The sequence below is a fragment of the Dromaius novaehollandiae genome, chromosome 2 (assembly GCF_036370855.1).
Source record: "Dromaius novaehollandiae isolate bDroNov1 chromosome 2, bDroNov1.hap1, whole genome shotgun sequence".
Lineage (NCBI taxonomy): Eukaryota > Metazoa > Chordata > Aves > Casuariiformes > Dromaiidae > Dromaius > Dromaius novaehollandiae.
In genome coordinates this window covers 160,643,386-160,665,646 of record NC_088099.1, presented here as the reverse complement: position 1 = coordinate 160,665,646, position 22,261 = coordinate 160,643,386, and the positions used below count along the sequence as shown (strand labels likewise).

Genomic DNA, 22,261 nt, shown 5'->3' with positions numbered 1-22,261 from the left:
GCAGGTATATTTAATCCTGCCTTAGGGCAGAAAGATGAACAAAATTACCTCTTCGAATCCTTCAAGGCTTAGTGGCTCACGATATATGCATTCATTTCTTCTTTCTCCCTATTATCATTCCAGTACCATCCATCATTTCTTTTACATGACATTTATTTTAGCTAACCTATTTTCTTTTTGTCTCATCAGATACAAAACTATACTCTCCACTATCTTCTCCAGATTGAAGCCAATCCTTTAATCATTTAGGCTAGCATGTGTTCTCTGTTCCTCTAGACAGTTCTTCTTTATCTGCCCCAAAGATCCATTCAAGCAGATTACTGTCAACTACTATTGAAGCTTTTGAAAGTCCTTTCCTCTCAAAACAAGAGATAGTTTTCTTTCTTCAGAAAGGCAAAGAATTAGCTGCTTCAGGTAGCAGAACTGATGGAAAGGTGACAGCCTAGGCTAGCGTTGTGTGTAACTTGCTCAGCACACAATATACTTTGTGTAGTGGAATTTTCCTTCTCAAAAAAAGAGTTAAAAAAATAAAGAGTATTAGACTCTTATAGGTCATATATTTTACTTGTCATAATGCAGGCAGTGTATTCAATGTAGCTTTTTTTTGGGAAAAAAAGGCACTACGTTATATTTTCAGCATGGTGCATTTATTTACTTATTTTTAAATCAACTCATATCTTACGTAAAATTTTCCAGCCCTATGGTTCTTTTAATAGAGGTTATCCTCTAATAAACCTTTTTAACACTGAATTAACAAATGACAAACTCTGAAGCAACATTTTAAGGGGTGAAAGTTTCATGTAGCTTTTGAAAGATGACTACCTCTTTGAGTATCATGCAACTTTATGCAGGAAAGGGCATTTGATTAGTCAGCCTCATGAAAGAAAGAAACACTTTAAGAAAGAAGGATTCTCAATTAGTTGAAATTCATGTGTGGGCTGTGGTTCTGCCTGAGGCTGCTATAACCTGTGAATATTACTGCGTGATCTGTCCAACACAGCAATATGCCTCCATTTCACAGCCTGGAGGCTCTCTTCAAGCTCAAGACAGCACTTCCAACTGCCCATCTTCCATAGACAGACAGTCCAGGCTCCAGGGATGAGGCATGGAAAACATTGGTTCAAACATTAAATCAAGATAACTCTTTTCCAATCCATAGCAATGTCAGATTTCTTCTGGCAAGGAAAAGATTTTCAAATATCCTCACCTGGGTGAGGTGTTCTCAAATAAGGCAGGGGCTCAAGACCTGAACACAGTCATTGTAGGTCTCACTACTTCAACCACAAACTGTTGATTATCATTTTTTTCATGCAAACAATTAAAATATTCCTATTACTCAGTTTTTATTTACTTTAAAAAAGTGTCTTTCCTAGTCTTGGAAAACTTTGGGGTTGGTAGACTATCTTCCATTAAGGCCTTATGTACATACGTAGCAACTATTGCACAGTTAGGTTTCTCAAATTAAAAGCAACAGCAAGAACCACTGGTGCACGTTACAGTTTTATGGAGTAAGAGCCAGTAATGGTCCCTGAATTCACCCACATTAAGTCACATACACCTGACAAGCAAGCTTGATTTCCATTGGGATTTGTATATACAAAATTCTAGATGAAGCCTCTGTAAAAAGCCAGAAGACTGGGGATAAATACAGTATCATCCAGATTTAATTGGTAAGCTGCACAGAAAAGCAACCCTAAGCTTTCAGCCTTCGAGTCCTTTTGGCACAGTCTTTCACAAACCTGGCTTCTGCTGTCATCCACTTCCACAGAGTCACAGCACACAGGAAGAACCCTTGCTCTCTACAGAAAGCATTTTTCAGCAACTTTATTTTACTTTTGAACTGATATCACAGATGCTCTCCACTTTCATTGCCCTGCTTATTAACATAGTTTTTGAAAATACTTCCTGCACCTTCACCTCTTTCCAAAGGTGAAGGAATTCCAGACCTTTTGCATGGTTCTGGGTAGCCACCCAAGAGATACCAATTTAACATTACTATTATGTTTATTTCTGCATTTTCAGAAGCATGGAATCATAGACAGGCTGATGCCAGTCACGTGCCAATATATAAACAGAAAAATGACATCCAGCTGATATTATTCAAGTGCAGCAAATGAAAAAGAATGAAGTTAGAGGTTTTTTTTTAATTATAAAGTCTCTTTGCATTAAGATAGTAAACGCTGCCAGAGTACAGTTGGCATGCAAATCTACAAGTATGAGGAAATAATTTATTTTTAATTTGCCTTACTGGAAAACAGGTCATAATATAAGGGCAATAAACAGGGTGCAAGCTTGCATCCGAAAGCTTAACACAGTAATAAGTGAAAGCCATTGTCAAAATTCACTTTACTATTAGTATTTCATAAAAAGTGAAGCATTAAAACACAAGCATCGTGAAAGCCTGGTATTAAAACTGAAAGAAAGGTTATCTAGTCAGGTTAAAATTTTTACAGTGATACTCCTCAAGCTCCAATCCAGTCTCTGGTTCTCCTTTGGCAATGTAACTGTAAGTGATGTCAAAGTAGCATCATAAGTAGTCGCATCATAAAACAGTTTCAGTAAGATACACATTTTTAAGCTTAATATGAAGCAGTGCATGCTGCTATTTCTTGCAATATTAGCAATACTACCATGAGTCCTATGCAGATTTGTGTTACGTTTCTCATCTGTATTCAGAAAACACCGGAAAGAATTTGGAATTGAGCCTAAAAATCAATCCTATTTAAGAGCAGAGGTATTTAAGAGCACTGAAAAAAAGAGTTAACATATTCAGAGCTTAACTAAATAAAAGTGAATCAGAGTCAAAACCATTATACTGTGTAAAGATAAAGCAAGGTTACAGGAATATGCTGTCCTCCAGAGTAAAGAGAGTGTTTACAGAATACATTATCGTGTAGAGTTCAGCGTGTCTTGATTGTGCAATTCCTTATTTAGAAAGCAACAGAAATATACACAAAAAAATCTTCTCATACATCATGACTTAAAGAATTCTAAACACCAATTTTCTGCTATTATTAGAAAACCTTACACAAATTATGTGGTAACTCCTATGAATAGAAATACGGTGAAATGAACGGGGCATAATTTGTTATACTTGGAAAGCTGTTTATATTCAATAGACTTCTTTACCCCTCAGTATACGCCAAATCCATTCACTATCGCAAATTAATGCTAAAATTCTGGTAAATTTAAATAACTTGTGATTGTTGACACACAATAAGCAATCTTTTCAAACCATATGAACTTTGACTTTCATTAAGCAGTTTGCCAGATTGATCTGTCAGATTTCGTTAAAAATGAGAATTTGAGAGTTTCTAGTCACTAGAGACACTTATAACAATGGAGATTTTCTGCTAAAGGCAAGGAGAATTAAGGTCAACTCAAAGCCCCACCAGGGGACTAACTTCAGATCTGAACTCCATTCATTATGCTTAAATCCTTCAGTCTTTGGATATATTCAGCCTCATGATATAAGAAGCACTATTCTCTCTGTTTTCAGAACGGGGAAGTAATAACATGGTGACTGACACTCCAATGTCATATGAAGCGAGCCCTTCAACTGCAAAACTGAACCTTCATCTCCAGTGTCATAATAACTGGCCCTATTTTTCTTTCCAGAGCTTTTAAAAAAGGTGTTGAACAAAGGAAAATATTAGCAGCAACTGCTTTCTAATCAAGAATACATAACCTAAGTCACTTTTTTAAAAATAAATATGCAGCAACTGTACTGTCTCAGTCTTTCTTCATACCAGTTCTGCTCATTCACAAAGTAAAGCTGATCAGACATAGTTCTACCTTTTTGTTTAGGAAGAGCGTCTTGGAAATTTCGTTTTCTGCATCTCTTGTTCTTCAAAAATACAAAATCTTTATAGCAGTATTTTATGAAAAAATATTTTGCCCTCTTCTTGAAATGGAACACAAAATAGAGACTATAAAGATAACTCATCATTATCTAGTGATTTCCATATACAAATGCAGCATGTAGAGTCGAAAGGTACACAGAGACTCAGGCAGGTCCTTAGGATTACACATAATACAACAAGAAATCATGCTGGAAATAGCACTCTGAATATATAAAGCTCTGGATCTATGCCATGAAATGCAAGCATGACACCTTCTCAAACTGAAAACAAAGTTCAAGCTTTCTACTCTTGGGAATCAGGAATTACTTCTGGAAAACTTTCTGATACTGAAGTGGACTGAAGTAACTGCATATCCTGATGAAGTTTAGACATCAGCCCCTAAAGGGAACTTAAAGGAGTTCAAATAGTCCATCCAGACTATGCTTAGCACACAAAGGTTTACTAATAATCACAAGCATTTTGGAGGAATGGAAATTAAATTCCAAATGTGGGAATGGATGCAAGTTCTTAATAAGCAGAACATCCAACTCTGCAGCACTTAATCTCTATCAGACTGGTATGATGGGTGCACACGGCAGAAAGATGATAGCATGGGCCTTTGTATTTAATCCTTTGTGCTCTTAATGTAAATCTTTGTATTTAGTAGAAGAAAAAGAAAAGGGTTATGTTTTTTTTCCGCCTTTAATAAGTAAAAGCTCTTCCCTATCTTCTGTTTGCATTGTGTTCTGGCTTAAGAGTAGTAACTTGAAAAAGGCTTTCAGTAGCTTCAATGTATGCATGGAACACTTAGTCTTGGTGAAAAGCAGTAGACCATCTAAAAGCAGATATTCCCGCAACAGGTGGATATCTTGAAAATCCAGAACAAGGAGCAAGCAGCTCTCCTCATCACTAGTAAAAGACATGGTTTAAAACTGGCACCACCGTGTACAGAACATCCTACAAAGATATTTTTCCTGAGAACATGGCCACTCTGAAGACACCAGCAAAGGTGAAAGAAGTAGATTCAAGCAACCTTAATACTTAGTACTCGTATGTTTCATTTATTTAGGAAACAGTTGGGACAATATCAAGGACAAAACAGAAAAATGCTGGACTTGACAGCTAATATAACAGCAATAATTTGTACTGCGTGCATTCGTGCATAATGTCTGCACATCTGCTATACACTAAATGAGCCGCCAAAGATGTTTTTATAGAATATCAGAATGGATCTTTGAAGACAACTGCAAGGAAAGTAGAAATCTTAACTTATTTATTAATTTGGGCAGGATACTCCTTTGTGCTACTTAAGTTTTACTTGGCTTGCCTCATTGCTAACTGAAATAGCCATCAATGTGACGTTAACACCTTGAGCAAGCAGTTTTACATTCAAAAGAAAGGTCAGCTGAGGAAACAACCCATAAGAATCATTCTATTGCACTTCTATGAAGTGGAACAAGTATTCCTGCATAACTATCTTTAAGCTAACAGCCAAGACAAAGATGAGATTAAACAAAGGGGCACTTCTGAAGAGATAAGAATAACTGTGTTAGTAGAATCTGATGGGTTGAAAAGGAGGAACCAGTGAAGGAATTTAACATAACGTGATCAGAGAGGATGAAAAATATCAGTCTGTTAGGGTAAGTTTTTCCATAAATCTCACACTTACGCAAAAACTGGTCTGACAGCATTGTTCATATTTCCATAGGTTGCACGTCCTAACAGTTCTCTGAAACAATTCTCGGCCAGCACAGCAGGATTTTCCTCTTTCTCTCCTCCTGTAGGAGAGGATGGAGGGCCTATTCTACTGAAATAAGACAAAAACACATTGCAGTAATTACTATACATCTTACAGTATGTGCTCTCAGTTTGAAAACATTCATGAGTCAGACTGTTGCTCGAGGCAAGAATCGTACGTTTAAGAAATATTCACCAAAACAGAACTCTGAATAAAACACTATTTTGTAGCAGGACTACAGACCACATTTATTCAGTGCTAAGCACTGTATTACCAAATACGTACATGGCAAAAACAATGGCTAGTTATACTGACTTGACTTGTTACCTACTGCATTTTAACAAACTATTACCCATTATTAACAATGAATGAAGGCCATGAAACCATGCAAGAACTTAGGCTGACTCCCAGTCATTTTGTTCTAATGATCTCATTCACCTGCCCACAACTGAATTCATACTATGTGGGCGAGTGTAAAATAAAACTCCAATTCTTCTGCAGTAACAGATGGTTTCAGTTAAAAAAAAAAAAAAAAAGGTCTGATCCAAATAATTAGAACATTGTCACCCATTGTCACCCACTTAGCTACCTCATAGCTAGACACTGTAGAACTTACTCAACTTTAACTGATCGCCCCTTAACATTATACTACTATTAGAGAGGACCTGAACGATAAGTATAATATTTATTATAGTGTCTGCATCAGTACACATAGATCTGTAGTATTTCATCATACTAAAATACACTGCTTTGCCAAGCTGCTTTTTATTTGCCACGTGTTATTCCTCACATTTATGATACTGCAGGGCAAGTCGAACCCCTTATTTATCACATAGTATGTTAATAACAACTTGGGAAAAGAAAGAACCATCTTTCACATTTGTAAGTATTACATTCTTCAGACCATATACAAAGGGATATTAAAATTAATTTCCCCAAGGTATGTTTTTGAAGGTGGCCCTTGCTGAATGAGCATTTTCTTTTCCCCTAAAACATTAAATGTGAAAAAGCAACACAGCAACTGAATTCTTCTGTCAGAAACTAAATAATAAGAACATAAGAATGTAGACTGTCAAACTTCGCATCAAATAAATACATGTTGAAGGGTGTTAATCTACAGAAGTTTTGCAGAGAAATTTGTCCTTTAACAATAAGATTACAGTTATTTCAATCACGGAAATTATTACTGATAGTAAGGAACAATAAAACATGATGACATGCTGGGAGGGAGAGGAAAAAACAACAGGAAGGGAAGAGGAGTGTTTGTTATAACTGCTACTATTTCTTTAGGCACTAAAATACACCAGTGATAATGTCTTAATTCAAAATAAAAATCCTTTAAATTTATTAAAGTAGGAATTAAAATCAGCATTTAAATAACAACATTCTTTCAGACAAAAATTTTAACCTAAGACCAAATAAATGCTGCAGTGCAAAGCAATGATTTAATGCTTTACATTAACAACAGTAGCAATGACCAAATTTTCGTGGAGTTCAAATACAGTCATTTGCTATCATCTCCTTTCTCCTGGTGATTGGGAATTAGATTGAGTAATTAAAATCAATATGGTACAACAAGCACATAAGAGTACTGCATTAAAAACTGGCTACATACATATGGGAAAAAAACTCCAGAAACCAACCTGTTTCGGACAAACCAAAAGAAGCAGAGGCCCAAATTCTACAACGGAGTTTTGAGGGGGATATAGCCTGTCTTCATATTACTAGTAAAACCAGCACTTGCACTGCAAACAGTGAGAGGTAGAGCCATTCCAGAAGAACTAGTTTCCCATTGCTTTTCATTTCCAAGGCAGTTATTGGCTTTTCCCCCCTGCCCCTTGTTCTGCCCAAAGTTACCCCTTTTCCAGCTTAAGGAGACCTGAAATACTTCAGCAAAATAAAGGCATCTGGGATGTATGTCTGAATTCAAAGTGCTTCACCCATTAAACTTTTAAGATGATACTTACGTTCCATTTAAACTGAGTGGTTGAAAGGGGAGAAAAAGAAGGAGGAATGAAAACAGTGCCCCAGAGATGCAATACTACTTTTCAAGCAGTACTGTATCTACAGGTCACAAGAATTTTCCTGCATAAAACATAAGATAGAAAATTAAGTGAGGATTCAGTCACCTACATTAAAATTGTGTATCTATGCATTAGATTTCAGACTGCAGGAATCAGTACACTAAAACTTTAAACTCATTCAGTTCTGCAGTGCAAGCTCGTGTGTTAAATATATTTAAAAGAACGTTCATTACAAGTGTCAGCTTTAGTTAATGTTCACTCTCCAGCATCATAAAACCACAGCATTAGAGAATTATAAAAAGTTGAATATTGAAATGCCACTAGTCAAATGAAGATGCAACTCCATAGCTGTAAGGTATTTCAATAGCAAAGGATCTTCCCATATTTCAACATGACTGCAATCTAAAAGTTGCAATATAAAAATCTTAGCGAGCCTGGTTATTTTATTTTATTTTGTTTATTTTTTTTAAGAAGTTACAATGGTAATTCTAGCATGTCAGATTTTATTAATAAAAAAGCCCCAGGAATCTTGTTAGATAAGTAAGGAGAAAGTTTTACACATGCATAACGATTAGAAATTTAAGGGAGTGACACACTGTATATAATCCCCCCCTCCTTTTTTTCCCCCTGTATTGCCTAAACTGTGCTCTAGATATATGGTCATCTTTCTCAGAATATAGAAGGTATGAATGGCAGTGCAGGACTAGCTGCTATTCCCATTACTGTTTTGACATCGATTCTCTATAACACAGGAGTATTATGAAATGAAAGAAAGACAGTGAGCTGCATCACACACACAGAGCTGGCGTATCAGGAAGAATTCTAGTTAAAAATGCAGTAAGAATACATTATTTTCTGAGCATTTGCATGTGCAATCTCACAGCAGGTAACTAACTTCCCAGAACTGCCTGGAGTCCTGTTTTAGCCTAGGCTGCAAGAAGAAATTGCAGAACAATCTTCCTCATCTGAAACAAAAGCTTTTAGGATACGGAGCATCAGAACATGCAAGGTTATCTCCCACTGTCTCTAGGGATCACTTTTTTGTTTTGAACTTTTGCAGCATCTGCCTATAAATATTTCTCACTGATGAGTGCTCCTTAGCGTTATCAGGCAAAAGACAGGGAATATAAAATTACTACTTAAACTTTTTAGTTTTTTAAAAAAATTTTATATATTGCCTCTCAAATTTCTGAATTCAAATAAGCAATTCATACTCATTTTGTTTTGCTGACAAACAAGGGTAAGGCTCCAGGTTTTCAGACCATGATCAAAAAACCTCTGACAAATCCAACAGCAATTATCACCCGTTTGTGTTGAGGCTTTCACTATCACCACAGGTCCACAGTGAACCAGGAATGCATTTTGCAATAAAATAAGTAATCCTTACGCATTTCATCTGTTCTGCCAGCTCCCTTGTGCATAATCTCCATCAGAAAAGGTGGCAAGAAGGAACTGAAAGAGTAACATCTTAAAGTACAGCAGTTTCCATAGCAAACACTTAACCACAGGATTAAATTGGTTCCAAGCAATTCAATACCTCACGGCTATGACTTCTCTAATATCACAAAAACAGGAATTGGCCAACTAATCTGATAGGACATGTTAAGTAAGACTTAACTGCTACTGTCGAGTGCAGTAACTATAGAAATATTTGACTGTGATTCAGTTATTGTTCAATCACCCTGCGAAAGAAATACATTCCTCCGAAACAGAATTTGTATCAATATTGTGGATATATTAAAAGATTTAAGTTGAAGTCTGTAACATGTGCTAGAGTCTCCTGACTTAAATAAGGCTGTCATTTTTAGCTTTACAGATATTCTGAAGAATGTTACAAACCCTTAAGTTAAAACATCCTTTCCATTTCCAATTTAATGCATCTTGGGGTTAACGTATTCCCTTCCCCATTTTACTGATGTACATAAATTGACATATATAACTGACTGTTTGGAAATTTCTTCTAGAAGACATAAAAGGGAGAAAGAGTCACTAAGGGTAAAGGCAATATCTCGTATTTCATTTTAGTATGAATGACGGTTATTTTGTAAAACCGAATAGTACTGAAGTAAAACTAATCAAGAAAGCAGCCTGACTTTTAGACTAGGTTATACATTACATTTGCAAATATCTCATAGTCACCTAAATAGAACATCCATGCAGGCCTATGCACAAATAGTGACATCCACAAATATAATTAACTCTAAAAAAGGTTTTTTAAATATTCAGTTCTTAACTCCAAGAAGTGTCTAACCTGACATATGTACCCAGAAGAATCTTCAATTAAGTTCTGAATTTACAGTTCCACAAGTAAGTTACGCTGATCTTTAAAATAAGCTTTACGTATGCATACTTCAGCATTAACTACAAATGCTTGTTTTCTCTGGACTTGAGCTAGGGTATTTTCTGGAAACTCTCATCTTTCTCACATCATGCTTTGATTCCATCTGCCAGAAAAATATGTTTCTTACTCCTACTCTTCAAGATGCCTCTGTTTGCTCTCCACAAATATGAAGTCACATGTAAAACAAAATGAGAAATTCTCTGTAGCATTATTTAAGGCCACCAGATCAACAATTTATAAATATTGTTTTCAGCTCGTGTGTCACATGTGCATGATAAAAGGCCCCTATCTGCCATTTGGAAAATCATTAGTCATTTCTTCTGTTGAACACATACTATAGAAAAGTTTCAAGCAGCCCAGCTCAGATATCTAATTAACAGTTGCTTTTTGACAGATTTGTTTTAACCACTGCTATAGCATTGCTCAAATGTTAAAATAAGTCCTGGAGTACATATAAACTGACCTCCTTTAAGCAGTTGATCCAAATCCTACTTGAGTCTAAGATTTTGCTGTATAGAGGAAAGTAAGTAAAAGCTTGATGGTACTGTAAAGAGTAATGAGGTAAAGCGCCCACTTGCATCTAAGCAGCCCTTAAGAAAGAGCAAAGACTAACTAGAGTCTCCTTGTTTGCAGAAAAGTTTCAGAACCTTGGGCTCTTGTTCGGATTACTCTTCACAGATAAAATCCAAGTGAAGATATCTGTATGCATTGTGTGGGCAGTAAGCAGATAAAGAATGGGCAGGTAGAAAACCTATTTGCTTTGGAGAAGAGCCAGGTACTGGTAGTTAGAAAAGAGGACAAACATACAGCTGAGAGAAAAAAAGAAAAAGGAGAGGGCTGACAGGTTTAGGAAGCTGAAAGTCATGTAAAAGCATGAAATGCCTGTTGTTATAGGAAGTCTGTTGAGTCTACTGCCAGAAAAATTCTGAAGAGGCTAGGGCTGGACACAAAATAAGTATTTAAGCTTGCTTGCACAGCTCAACTTGGTTTGATATACACAAAATATCCCAGTGCTAGCAGTAAATACTTCTTACACTTGCACAGTGTTTAGACACAATGTGGTTGTCATACAGAGATGGACAAAAGAGTGACATTTCTGTTGTGACTAACACATTCTCAACATCAATGCAAACAAATTTTCAATCTTCACTTTAATTAACATTCCAGAAAGGAGAGACAGTTGTTATTAATGACTAATATGAAGTAAAATCCCAATTTTAAACAAATACTATTAACAAGATCATTTGAATCACCTAAAAACCTGCACTTACTTATCTCTGCACCTAACATATTGTGAAAGAGTTTACAATTTTTAAAAGTTTAAATACCTGTCAACGTCTTCTATTTTCTGCATATTAAACAGCAATGATGGAACTATCTTGTCCATGTGCTGAGGTTCCCATATAGTTGCTCGAAGTTCATCATTAACTGTTTTTCGAACCACTCCCTGAATGCCCCTGATTCCAGCAATTCGGATTCTAAGGAAGGAGCGGAGGAAAAAGAAAAAAAAAAGAAGAATTATCAAAAAAGAGAAAAATAGCACCTTGCAGCATGACTGTTGACCTATTATGGAGTGTAATTATGGAGTGTGGAATTCTGTTAAGTTCTAAAATGCAGTAATCTGGAAAATTTCATTAAGGTTACTTAACATTACCTTTAAACAATTTTATAGCTGATAAAGTAGCTGACAAAACAAAGATAAACCACTAAATAGGAGACAATCTTTAAGAGCAATGCTGACACTGATCAAAGAACGTTCAAACTGAGCATACCACCTCCAGCAGAATGTCACATGGTTAAAAACAAGTCAGCGCTACACAGTTCACTTACTACCCATTAGCTGAAACGTACACAACCTCGGCCTACCTCAATGCCAAAGAAACGTGGAGTTACTCCAGCCCAGCTGAGGCTATAGCTATCAAATTCACGTGACCATATCCTTAAGAGTTGTAACTAAGAATGCAGTTTAACCAGAAAAAAATCTTTAAAGATTTGTGCAAGATTAACAATGATAAATAAACAAGATGGAAGGCATGCAAGAAATTAATTCTACCAACTTAAGCCTGACACATAAAAGGAAACATCTCCTTGGTCCTAAAGCCATTTGAACAAAGTTAACCAAGAAATGATCAACAACAACAACAAAAGGAAAAGTGAACATAAGTTCTAACAAAGACTTAATCTAAGAATTAGCTATTTTCATTATATTGTTGAAGAAAAAATAGGTTTCAGAAGAATCTGTACATAAGAGGCTGTACAACTGAAAAGAATCACAAAATACCACTTCTTTGTTGAAGTGGTAATAGACATTAGTCATTATCATGAGTGCCAGGAATAGAACTTTACTACTGAAAACAAGTACAAGAAAGGTTGATACAGACATCAACTAAAACAAGCACTGCCAAGCTTTGATAAAATTTGAAAATATTTCTATTAAAATAAATCCCTCAAATTTTAAAAGCTTAATTTCATTATGAACATCACTAGCCTTTGTTCAGTCATATTCACTGCAATAAAACATTTGCTAGATGAACTATAGAACTAACTGAACTCTATGATTTGTATTTTTGTCATATTTTAATTTATAAATACTTAAGACCGCAGACCTCTTTTTCGGCTATTTCTGAAGAAAATCACATGCATTCAATCAGGATCCAGTATCAGGAACTTAGTGCTTCTAGGGCTTTCAAGACACTTTTAATATGGTTACAAATAGAACAGGGAATGATGGAGAAGTACAGACAACTAGAAAAGTGCTTGCTATTGCTGTAGTGCAACTACCATGCAGCTGTGCTATTCCAACATTAAAAATCTTTGACTGACACTTCGGACACAGCTCCTAGAATTCCATCACTTAAACATTTTTTCACAGTCTCCCCCGCTGAAAGGGGAATCCCACTTACCAGGTGACATTCAGTTTGAGATTCAGAAACCTATATCACCTGTCTAGGTGCGTACAGAGCAGTGGAACCTCAAGCCACTCAGGTGGACAGTTACTTTAGGATGAGCTGAATTACTCCCTAGGCTCTATCAGCTGCACTGACTACTTCTGATACCTGCATTTAGTATTTTAATCTGGAGTCATAGCTCATCCACTCTGTTGAATCACCTCAGTCCCTACAGCAAATCTGGTATGTCAGCTCCAAGAACAGTTACTTTTCATAAGGGAGACCAATTGTTCTATAGATCTCTGTAAAATGAACCACAGTCAAACTGCCTTGGATGATGTGAAAAGGCCCCACTGCTACAAATGTGATTATCCTGAGTAGAAACTTTTAGTGCTACACATGGGCATGGGAAGGCCACCTTTTTGCATATCAGGATGCCACTGACACAAATTTCATGTTCTTACCATTGTACAGAAGGTTACAGGGGGGAGGGGGGAGAAGAAGGTTATGCTACCGAAGGACTGCACAGCATCAAATTCCACCACAGTTCTTCTGACAGAAGAGGTTTCATTCCTCTAAAGGCAGCTCATATAAGTCTCCAAAAGCAGAGACTAAATTTAAATCAAGGTCACGAATACAGTTTTATGTCATGAGGATGAAATTCTTCCCTGTCTAAGGCTACATCTACATTGCAAATTGAAGTACTCGCATCACAACACTGACAGTGATAGAACGGAAGCACAAATGACAGCGCAGGCTGAAAATCTGAAAAGCAGAAGATTAACATAATTCTCTCACTCTAATAAGAACCACAGCTTTGAGGTATATAGCTTTGGGGTATCCTTCAGCATGGTAGGTCACACTTGGTCGATCAGTCAGGGTAGGTCCACTTGTCTTAATTCAATCCATGTTCCAGTTTCTCACTGAAATTCTCTCTCTTCTTTGAGGGGGAGTAAAGTTGGAAGAAATGCTAAAATCCTGAGCTGAGTTTCATATCCTGATCTACTATGAAATGTTTCAGGGCTAGCAAGCGGTTTACCATTTCTGTTTTAGCTTCACTAAACGTAACAATACTGGACCCAAAGGGCTGTATAAATATTTAACACCCAGTTGCCTGAACAATGTAAGGCCTGGAAGCAGAAGAGAAGAGCACAAGAGAAATGCCAATCATATATTTTGAAAAGCCTTAAATTGTCTAAAATGCTCAAGTTTTAAGTATTACCAACTCATATAAAGAACACATCACCAGGGGGAGCTAAAGTAAAAAAAATGTGGTGCTTACATAATACTGTGAAAATTTGTAATACTAATTCATGCAGGCATTTCTGTTTCACACAGTATCATACTGCAGACATCTAGGGAAATGCAATTTTAATAAGTAATTCTGAAATAACAGACTTAAAGTACACGTTTGCTATTCACATAAGTAGCCCATTAATTTCTTAAATGAGTTATGCAACTCTCATACATTTCCAGCAATAAGTAGTGCCTTTCTGAAGAGAATCCATGCAACCCAACATTACGCAGGTAAAATTCCACTTAAATACTCTACCAGTTCTACCCACCTAAGATTTTCAATATTTGGTGCTATCTTCTTCCCATGAAATGAACTGAAATGTCATAATAAAAACTGTATTGCAGACTATATTAACATGTCAGATGGTTCTCCACAATACATACATACAGACTGGCACTTACTCAGTTTGTATTTCTGGATCGTGATCACATGAATGACACATGGCACTGAATCGAGACACAAAGAAGTCATAGCGTCTGTGATATGAAGGGGTGTCTTCCTCAATGTTGGCAAATTTGACAAACTGGAAAAGAGGCATTTTAGAAAAGCTTTTGAAATCAATTTTGTAAAAGAAAATCATGAATCCTAAGAAAATAATGAATCTTTCATTTTGGAAGTTACATTAAACCTTGCATAAAAAAATAATAAAAATCCAGATTTAACAATACTTAAATATTTAACTTCAGAGAGGTAAAAGTTCAATTGGAGTGTTTTGCTGTTAAAGGCTTTCCATTAGAACTGCATTTACATCATTATGAAATGATGCAACTACATGAAATACAACATAATATGCAATACGGAAACAGCTAATACTTGAATACTAGAAGTCATTAATTCTTGTAAATACTAACTTCACAGTACTCAGGATGAGCTGCAAAAAGGTTCATTTATTTATGCACAAAATCTTAAAATGATTTGCCATATGCACTCAGTTTAAGGATACATTCAAGCAATGAAATGGTATACTGTCACTGGCAGGTTAACTAGTAATTTTTTGGCATATCAAAATTTAAGTGAAATGAACTTCCAGTTGTTCCATCAATTCTACCTTTGCAAAACAGAAAAATGAGGAGTCAGGGAATTACAGACCAGCCACCTTGATATCAATTCACAGAAAGGCATCCCTCTCCCCAACTCCAATCCCCTCCCCACCAAAAGAATGAATCACAGTTTAAAAGCATTTAAAAAATAACAAAGGCATAAGTAACAGTCAACATGGATTTGTCAAGAACAAATCACATCAAACCAGCTTAATTTATTTCTATGACAAAGAAATAGATTTTGTGAATCCAGAAGCAGCAGCATCTGTCATATCTTGACTTCAGCGATGCTGTTGACAAAAATTTACAAAAAAATTCTCAAAGGGAAGCTAGCAAAACACTGTCTAGAGAACACTCCCCATAAGACAGATGCAAAAGAGTTTTAAAAACCCCCATAACATATAAATAAGTACTTGTAACCTGTCAAACTGCAAGAATGTGCTGAGCTAATTTCTGAAGAGGTCTGTCTGGAATATAGCAGTATTTGAGTTTCACTAGAGACTTAGACGATAGAGTGGTCTCATCAGATTTGCAAAGAACACTAAGCTGGCCAGAGCTGCAAGCACTCTTGATGTCAGGATCTTGACAAATGGGAAATATGATCTGAAAATGCGAGGATGCAATTCAGAAGTGACAAATGCAAAATACTATTATAAGGCGCCTGCACAAATACTGGGTAAACATAGTCGAATGCAGAAAAACAGAAGGTTATAAAACTGCACACTCCACAAAAGCCAGTACTGTTACACTGGCATGAAAAAAGCAAATGATATACTGCGATATTTAATAAGGACATTATCAGTAACAGCTATGAAATCTTTGCCATCTAGTTGGCGCTAATAACACCTTAGATGAAGTACTGTGTCCAGTTTTAGCCTCATAGCTGACGACGCTGATTAACTTGTACTGCCCTTCAATTATCCAAGGGATGAAGAAAGCTCTAGATAAACATCTGTTAAAAAAGAACGAGACATTGAATTATCTAGTCTAAAGCTAAACGAAGTTAGTCTTTAATATACAGAAGACAGCTATAAAAAGGAAAAAGAATAAATGGTTTTCTTTGTTGAACGGTAATACGAAAACTAATAACGGGCTTACAGTGTAGCAAACACTACTTCCGTTAGATATGAAAAATCCCACCTTTCTCAAGAAAACAGATTGCCTAAAGAAGTTGTGGATTCTCCATTGCTGGAAGTTTTAAGACCAGATTACAAAGTGGAAGGCAGAAGGAAACCTTGAAGCAGAGAGATGTACTGTTAAGATCCCTCCAACTCCTCAACTCCCAATATTCTTGCCAATCACTAAGTACAGGCTGAGGCATTTCTTATATATATTTCACTTTTTCGAGTTCACCCACAGAAAGCTACAGATGCAGTTGAAACTGGTACAGTTCCTAAAACTATATTCTCAGCCATTACTGACAAAAAAGTGCAAAATTGTGTATTACAGATAAGCCCATTTTACATGTCCTTCTGTAAAGGCCATCCTGGATAGTCAGATGATAAAAAAAGTGACAGAGTCAAAAAACAATTCTGTGGAGTTGATTGCCACAGTTTGGAAGACAGTCCATCAACAGCAACCACACTGTTATCTCAACAAGTTATAAAAGACTGCCTCCAAACAGACCCAAGAATTCACTTTGAATGTCTTATCTCTCACTGGTTTGCTTCATGAAACTGTCAATTACAAAAAAAGATAAAGATTTTCTAAAGATATTTTGAAGACAGGAACCTAATTAGTCCTTACAATTTAATACACCATGAAGTTCAAGAAAGAAAAGAGAACAATATGGTCTTAATATTCTCCAAGCATTCAAGCATTTTTCACATCTACAGTCAATTGATTCGTCCAGCAAATTTCTGTGAAAGCATTTAAAAGAATGGAAGCAAAAAGTTTACAAAACACAAAATGCTATGGGAGTGCCTGGGAGAATATTTACTCATCAATAATTCAGTATTATGAATAGCAATCTAAAAATATATATAACAAGATGACTGACTTGAGAGACAGGATCTTCCAGCATGAAAACTTAACATACCTTGAATAACTGTTTAGAAGAAAGATTTATCATACTAATTTTGTTTAATAAGAATACTTTCTTGACCTAAATTCTTCATGTATCAGTGATGCTGTCTCTGGCCATTTCTCCTGTATCACATGATGCAGCTTTGTAGCAGGGAAGCAAGTACTCAGAAACTGTGCTGCTCAAAGTGATATCCATAGTAAAACATCCAGAATGGGCAACAATTTTTGATTTCCTTGTATGTGTATCATAGCAATTTCACCCACTGAATATAAAGGATTTCTAAAGTATATACCAGGATTAGCATTCAGATGATCGGGTATTTAGTCCCTAGGAGAGCTAACTACAACAACATAATTTTGATTTGCACCATCATTCAGTAAAGTATACAAGTCCACTGTAGTATAGAAGTTTTAAGTTTTTTAAAATACACATTAGTCTATGCTCTCTACTTGCTTAGCAGTTATGCTCTCTGTTAAGATGTTATTAGTATAAAGAATATTTTACTCCTAAGCACCTGAGGCATTTTCATGCATACTTCTAATATAAAAATTATTCAATGTAAGCAAGGACATAACTCTTATTACCCATGCAGAAGTGTGGACTTACATCTGTAAAAACTGTAGGTATGAAAGTATGCCATTTGTTAACAGTAAATGCCTGCAATCACTCACTGATAATATATGGAAGTTATACCAGTAGATGCATCTTCCATATTTACATACATGTACAGTACAAAAAGGTACTTTCATTGGTAAATCTTATTTCCATGAATGTTTAAACTTAAATAAAATGAAATTCCATCAGTGTAAAGCTACATAAGATTAATCACTAATTAAAGCAGAAATGTATTAGCTATTCAGAGGATGTCTGTTCTGGACTGAAACAAGAAAACAGGTAAATCATAACTTCTCAAGTTAAATTCCTAAGGACACAATTTCTTATTTATTTATACTATCTTATGACCTTCAGGTAGGCAATACTTCATAAGCAGAGGAAACAGATTAAGGAACAGGACTTTCGATACATTCTAGATTTCTTTTAAAGGCAGTCAGTTTCTTGTAACAGTTCAAGAACAGGAAAAAAAAATCAGTATGTATCATTATTTAAAGAGTTATTTGAAGTATTTATCTGTAGAAAGTTTAGGCTGAATCTGAGCTGTAATTTTTGATATTTGAGCTCCTTAGCTCTGCCTTTGATAGCCTGCAATTCTCTCCTTATGTTTCACGCTGAGGAGGACAGCGCTTGACAGTTGCTGTCTTTTAGAGACAAAGCTACCGTATTTCATTACTAGGAAACTTTACACATAGGAAGACATGATACCCTATGAACACAAGACTCTCATAACCTACATGGTATGGCATTAACAAGAAGCATGTGTACATACACAAACACTTCACCAAAGAAATGCTAAAAAAAGACAAACACTTCAACATTTTCAACAGACATCAAAAAAGTTTCAAACATTGGACTCATGCGTTAACTTCACATACGCAATATAAAACTGATCAAAATTAAAAAAAAATCACAGGGCGCTCAGCCACAGAAATATGTGATTTAGTTTAGTTAATAGTTAAGGCTGCCTGGCATTTTACATTTTGAGGTTATATTAGAATGGGACAGATAGCTTCACGTTCTATTTTGCTTCAAGCTACATGGATGCATATTACCCTGAGTGTCATATGCACAGTTGTTTGTCAAAGTCAGTAAAGCCATGGTGGCTTATAGGGCCACATTCATGTAGGTATGAAGCTGCAAGACTGGAGAACAGAGCACGGAGAGGGGAAAAAAGCAATACTCAGATGGTGAATCACACTAGAAGGCCTGCCTAAAATAATTTATCCAGCATCAAACTCATATTCTGGTAGACACAGAATAAAATTCTGAAGAGAATTTGATAACCCGCAGAAAGAGAAAGGATGCTTCGCATAATTCTGTCTATCCGTACCTTAAATCCTAAAAAAGAGATCCTAGAGACAACGTACATCATTGTACACCAAATCATTACTAGCACGTAATTCCACATCGGTACATGGAATGAAAGAAGGATGTCGTAACAAAAGCAATGCGCCATCACATACTCCCAGATCAGCATGCTGCATATAAGCAAGAAAGGCAAATAAGCACTCTACTTGGCACATTAATTCTGGCGTTCCTTAACTTCAGTCTCGACTTTGTTATTGGCTGAACTGAAGTACACGTACATATTAAAACAGTATACAACTGCTTTCATAAACCAACACTAACAAATATAAAAATCTTGTTGTATTAGGTACTGACTGGTGAGTTTTCCCTTTGAGATACTGTTCATCTTACTTTAAAAAATTAACAAGGTGATGACTAATGAACAGTCACCTTCTCACACACAGGAGGCCCAACACTGGCACTAATGGTATCATTGTTTCACTGCTACTAAGAAGAAGTCATCCTTCCAAATGAGGCATCCTACCAACTGAGTAGAGAATTTGTAGTAACAATTCAGAATGGGATAATATTGGATATATATTATTTTTCAGATGGAAAACAGTGTTTTACTATCAAAATACACAGAAGAATCCAAGTCAACATTCTAGATTGCCTTAAAATGTTCTGTATTCAAATGAGTTTTCTCCACACAGAAAAACTATTACCTTAAAGTAAGTTACATAAACCCATTATATTCAACCAGCTGCTCTCTAAACAAATTTTCTGTACCCTTTCTAAAATAATTTGATAGATGAATACATATCTGGAAAAGGCTTGTGGTGAAAAGAAATCTCAGACACAAGTTCAAAAAGAGAGCTCTTCACCTCTAAACAGGAAGAACAAGTATAACTCATTAATTCTGCCCTAGTAATAACTACTACAGATCTAAACAATACAGATAATATAGCGATGCTGCATATATTATTATACTGAAATATAGATATTTTGCATGATATTTTGTTACCAAAGTTCTGCAATAGTGGTTAGAGAGCTAAATTTAGTTTTGCGATTAGTTTCCAAGTACTAAAGCTTATTGCCAATCAACCTTCAGATTATATCTTACCTAAGCCAAAGAAGTCTCAGTTCTTCTCACCATATTTCTTCAGTTTCCGCACTAGCATATGCTATCTCATCGTTAGCAAAAATATCTTTCATAATAGAAAAAGACAGACTGTCAGATTGAAATCTGGTCTATTACAAAAAAATTCAAGGTATCCACTGAATTTCACCTGTTCTCAAGTTTCTGTCAGTATAATTAGATTTATAATTGCATTATATATAAAAAGATTGTTGCTGCTGTAAGAAATATATGTAAACTGACAAAATAAGCTTATATTGTATTTATAAGTTAAAGTAGTTATTAGAAAGCCATAGGAATTCGTTACACACAACTTGAAGATCAGGCATGAAAGTATGTAAATGAAGAGCAGAAACAATGTTTTCTAAAACAGTACTCTTCAGGTTTGCTTTATAAAAGCAAGTTAACTTTAAAAAAAAAGTCAAATAGCTGAACTAAGCTGAACTAATCTTTAGGGTCTTTGTTAGATATAGAGCACTAAATAGAGCAAGTTCTGCCTCTAAAAACTGAGATTTGGAATCCAGAGGAAAAACCTTGAAGACAGCAGAAGCTTTCAGATCTTTCTGAGACTTTAAGTTACTAGAAGTTATTTAGGACTCAGACTCATTTTATTTGAGACCCTGACTTCTGAGGAGTCACAAGAGTCCCCACAGCTAAAGTAAAAGCTCTTTGCAAGTTGGGGGGGGGGGGGGGGAGGAAGGGGGCACTCAGATAAGACACCTAAGATAGTCAAATTTTGATTGAGACACATTTGCCTTTGTACTCTAGCAAAGCTTTGAGTGTCAGTTTTGGATGAAAAATAATCAAGACACTTTAAAAGATATATTCATAGCCACGATCGTTCCCCATAAATAGAACTTACCTAAATTTGTATTGGCCCAAAATGGAGTTCAGCCTAAAAAAAATTTTACTGAAACTTTTCCCAAGGCTGCCTGACTTTCACCAGTTTAAAGATATTTACTTCCTATACAATTATTCTTCTCATAGCGCTTCCAGACTATACCAGTTTCCATCCTAATGTGGCACAACAGAATAACTCAAGCACATAAAATATTATTCAGTAACTCTTTATAATCTCAACTCGTTTCTTTTTCTTTCTTTGGGTGGGGGAAAGTGAGAGAAGAAAACTAAAAAAGTAAAAATAAAATATGCTAGAAGTGATGGCAAGTCTTCTCCATGTCTGGTGACAAATTTATTTAAGAAGCATGGTAGGCCAGCGTCCTCACAAAGAGGCAATCTGTCAGTGTCGATATAGTTTGCTCCTCTAGAGTCCACACAAAAAGACTATCTGTTCTATTGACTATAGGAGGCACCTAGGGAAATTGGCATAATTAGGCTAAAATTAGCCTTTGAAATGATGTCAGAGATATATATACAATTCAGTCTTCTGCCCTTACAGAATTTGACATCTTATTTATGAAAACATAATTATTTTTGGTTACCGAGTTTTACAAGAGACAAACACAAATTACCTCCTAATTTAGGCAGTCCATTGACCTGCTCTGTTCACAGAAGGCTTCCTTAGGAATTGACAGGGATATCAAACAGATGACCATAACGTGAACATCTGTTTAGTAACATATTTGTTCAGAAGAGACATGAGTCTTGTACATCAAAGTGTAGGCTGGCATTAACTGTTCACCACTGAGGACGTTAAACAGGAAAGTGATGTACATCTTGCTATTTGCCAGCCCAGGAAACAAATTCCAAAGCTATTCCTCTAAGAAGTCTCAAGCAGGCATTATCATTTTACAAACAAAACGAAAAGAAGCAGGGTAATCTGTCTCAAATAAATAAATAATTATTATCCTCAGCCAAGCTGCCCTATTCGTTTGGAGTCCAAGGAGGCACTCCTTCCCTCCATCAGCAGAAGAATTGTGTCACACTACATTAAGAAACTCTACTCCAGAATAGCATCACTCTACACCTTACTGCTTCCCTGAACTGCAACTCCATTTAATTCCCACAACTGGCAATCATGCCCAAAGGAAAGCCTGAAAGTCTTAAAGAATCCACAGAGAACCC

The 22,261-nt window shown here is 35.9% G+C and overlaps 1 protein-coding gene across 7 annotated transcripts in view; it reads right to left on the bottom strand.

The window, feature by feature from the left end:
• Positions 1-22,261, bottom strand: part of EFR3A (EFR3 homolog A) — an 82,983-nt gene that overhangs the window by 31,739 nt on the left and 28,983 nt on the right. For 4 of the 7 annotated variants that reach the window (XM_064507882.1, XM_064507877.1, XM_064507879.1 and 1 more), the window contains 4 exons: positions 14,532-14,653; positions 14,399-14,443; positions 11,274-11,423; positions 5,512-5,649 (listed from right to left, as the gene is read on the bottom strand). In XM_064507882.1, the coding sequence (XP_064363952.1) occupies positions 5,512-5,649; positions 11,274-11,423; positions 14,399-14,443; positions 14,532-14,653 (455 nt within the window). The remainder of the gene's footprint in view (positions 1-5,511; positions 5,650-11,273; positions 11,424-14,398; positions 14,444-14,531; positions 14,654-22,261) is intronic. The other 3 variants (XM_064507883.1, XM_064507884.1, XM_064507880.1) reach the window with 2 other exon arrangements.